This window comes from Vicia villosa, linkage group LG3, assembly GCF_029867415.1.
Source record: "Vicia villosa cultivar HV-30 ecotype Madison, WI linkage group LG3, Vvil1.0, whole genome shotgun sequence".
NCBI lineage: Eukaryota > Viridiplantae > Streptophyta > Magnoliopsida > Fabales > Fabaceae > Vicia > Vicia villosa.
In genome coordinates this window covers 193,821,260-193,823,983 of record NC_081182.1, presented here as the reverse complement: position 1 = coordinate 193,823,983, position 2,724 = coordinate 193,821,260, and the positions used below count along the sequence as shown (strand labels likewise).

The 2,724-nt window shown below is 24.9% G+C and overlaps 1 protein-coding gene across 2 annotated transcripts in view; it reads right to left on the bottom strand.

Annotated features, from left to right (window-relative positions):
* Positions 1–2,180, bottom strand: part of LOC131657067 (protein neprosin-like) — a 3,342-nt gene extending 1,162 nt beyond the window's left edge. Inside the window, exons 1-4 of one of the 2 annotated variants that reach the window (XM_058926574.1) lie at positions 2,049–2,180; positions 1,884–1,979; positions 1,441–1,641; positions 380–541 (exon numbers count right to left, since the gene is read on the bottom strand). In XM_058926574.1, coding sequence (XP_058782557.1) covers positions 380–541; positions 1,441–1,641; positions 1,884–1,979; positions 2,049–2,168 — 579 coding nt within the window. In that variant the 5' untranslated portion in view covers positions 2,169–2,180. The remainder of the gene's footprint in view (positions 1–379; positions 542–1,440; positions 1,642–1,883; positions 1,980–2,048) is intronic. The other variant, XM_058926575.1, reaches the window with a different exon arrangement.
* Between the last annotated feature and the right edge of the window lie 544 nt (positions 2,181–2,724).

Here is a 2,724-nt window from a genome sequence, read left to right as displayed (position 1 = left end):
ATAATGGATGTGAGTAGTATACTATAAAAGAGAGTTTTTTGTTGCAACATATACATTGTTTAATAGACAGAAAAATATGAAAATATCAATTCATTTGAAAAACATTAATGTTATATGGTATAAAGCATTAATTTTAAGAATGGCAAGAATGTACACTTGTCTTAATATTAATGGTGGATCAACAAGTCAAGACTTATTTATTGAGAATCATGAGGGTTTTAGTATTACACTTGGTTACATATACAACCCTCGTGTGTTTCGTTTTTTTATCTCCTCGTACAACATTTCTCTCTCTCTCTCTCTCTCTCTCTCTCTCTCTCTCATAAAAAATGTAATGTTATGATTAAAAAAATACATAAACTTAATTAAAGTAACTTACCCCAACTCCGATTTGTATGCTATTGAGTTCCATTGAGGATCCTCTTTCTAACCACATTGAAGACATACTGTATTGGTCTCCCTGAAGTGATAGATTGTACATGCCGATTTCTACGGATGCTCCGTGAAATATCATATTTTGGGTTGTACCAAGAGTAACAGTCTAGAGAATACAAAAATATACATTTTTAATATAATTATTTTGTTTATATTTGTATCATCTCATAATAAGTATAAAAAAAATTAGTCGTGTTCATTTGAAATTTGATTATACTTTTAAGTTTATTTTTGGTTAAATTACAGTTTTGGTCCCCAAATTTTGCCTAATTCACGAAATTAGTCCTTATATTTCAAATTCAAACACTTTTAGTTCCCCTATTTTAAATTCTAATAGTTTTGGTCTCACTTTCACGTTTTTTTTTATAGAAAATCGATAAGATTTTTTATTTTTTTTAACTTATATTTTTATGTATAAAGTACAACAATATGTTTATATACAATGATTTGTCATGTTTCACAAGTAACTTGTTATTTATAACATGAAAACATCGTTAATTTTAATTGCAAAAGTATGAAAATGAGACTAAAACTGCTTAAAATATAAAATAAGAGGATCAAAATTGTTTAAATTTAAAGCAGGAAACCAAAACTGTTTAAATTTAATATAGGGGGACCAATTTCGTGAATCAGATAAAATAGGAGACCAAAACTGTAATTAAGCCTTTATTTTTTTATTAAACATTTAAGTTATATATAGTATTAAGATATTTATATATAAAAATATAACTATTGTAGTATTAGTATTTAATAAGAGGGAACAATAGGTAGATATTTATATATAATACTCTTAATTTTAATATTTAACTAAGTTCGTTTGAACTTAGTCATCTATAAGAAGAAACTTTTATTAATTATCGTAGTATTAATATTTAATAATGCTCTTATCATTGAACTTAGCTAGCATTTTAAATATATATAAAGTTAAATTTTAAATTTAATTATTATCTTTCAAAATGACTCTTAAATTTAATGTGAAATGTGTTCATTAAAATAATCACTTACATGATAGCCAGGAGAACTTCTTGAATACGACTGAAAATCATCCGTTTGTAATCTTGAAGATAAATTAGTAATAATTTGATGAACTTTTCTCCTTTTGTAAATAGGAACTTGTCCCGCTAAACATTTATCCGCATTTCCATCCATAATTTTACTATTAGAGAGACTACTTTGTATGACGTTCTTTGCAAAGGTGGGATAAAGCTACATAAATTACAATAAAGAGGAAATAAAACAAGGTTCATTAAACAATAAAACATAATTAAAGTTGAAATTCTTTACAAACGAGTACTAATTAAACTAATCTTGAATGAATATTTTAGATTTGAAATTTGAAATAGCTACAATTATATATCTTTCTCTTATACTTCATCAAATAACAATTATTTTTAATATCGCCATTAACCAAGATAGTTAATCTTATAAATTGTTCAACTCTACCATACCTGAATTTTGTGATTTTTTAGTAAAGGGTGTTGTAGAGCAGGTTGCTCGTAGATATCAACACAATAAAAATCCATGTCCACTTGATGCTGAATTTTCTAAACCAAAATTACAACCAATTAAATCATATGTACAAAAAAAATAAGAAAGAACAATAGATCACATACCCTAAGGTTATTAGATCGAGTGAAATGATTTTCCCCTTCTAATAAAGTATTGCTTCTAGCATCAATTTTGCAATATGTTAGGCTCAAACAAACAACTATAAAGACCATTAAATTCATCATGTTTTCTAAATACTTTGAAGAATATGTAATCCATGTAAGTGTATATATATGTATACTACAAATTGAAAGTTATAATATAATATTATAAAAATAAATTTTAAAAATATTATTATTATTATTAAACATAGTAAAAAAAAACACTTGTAAATCCTATAAGAGAAAAAAACAGGCTCATTGCAAATAAAAAAGTACTTTAACTTAATGCATTTAAGACTATTAAATGCATTTAATAAGTTTGACTATTTCTTTTTATTTTTGTACTCCTTTGTGTTGAAAAATTATGTTTGTTTGATATGCAGCCACTGACCATTTTTAAAAAATTATGTTTGTTTGATATGCAGCCACTGACCATTTTTAAAAGAGATTAAAGGTAGTGTAGCGACAATTTAATTAACTTTACATATACAATCAATCAAAATCTTTACACTTATCATGTCATATTCGTTTTTTTTAAATTAAAATTGTGTTTTAGTTAAATACATAATTGTGATTGATTGACAGTATAAAAATATTTTACATTGTCAGTCAATATTTCTTTTTTTCTTTTCAAAAAAAT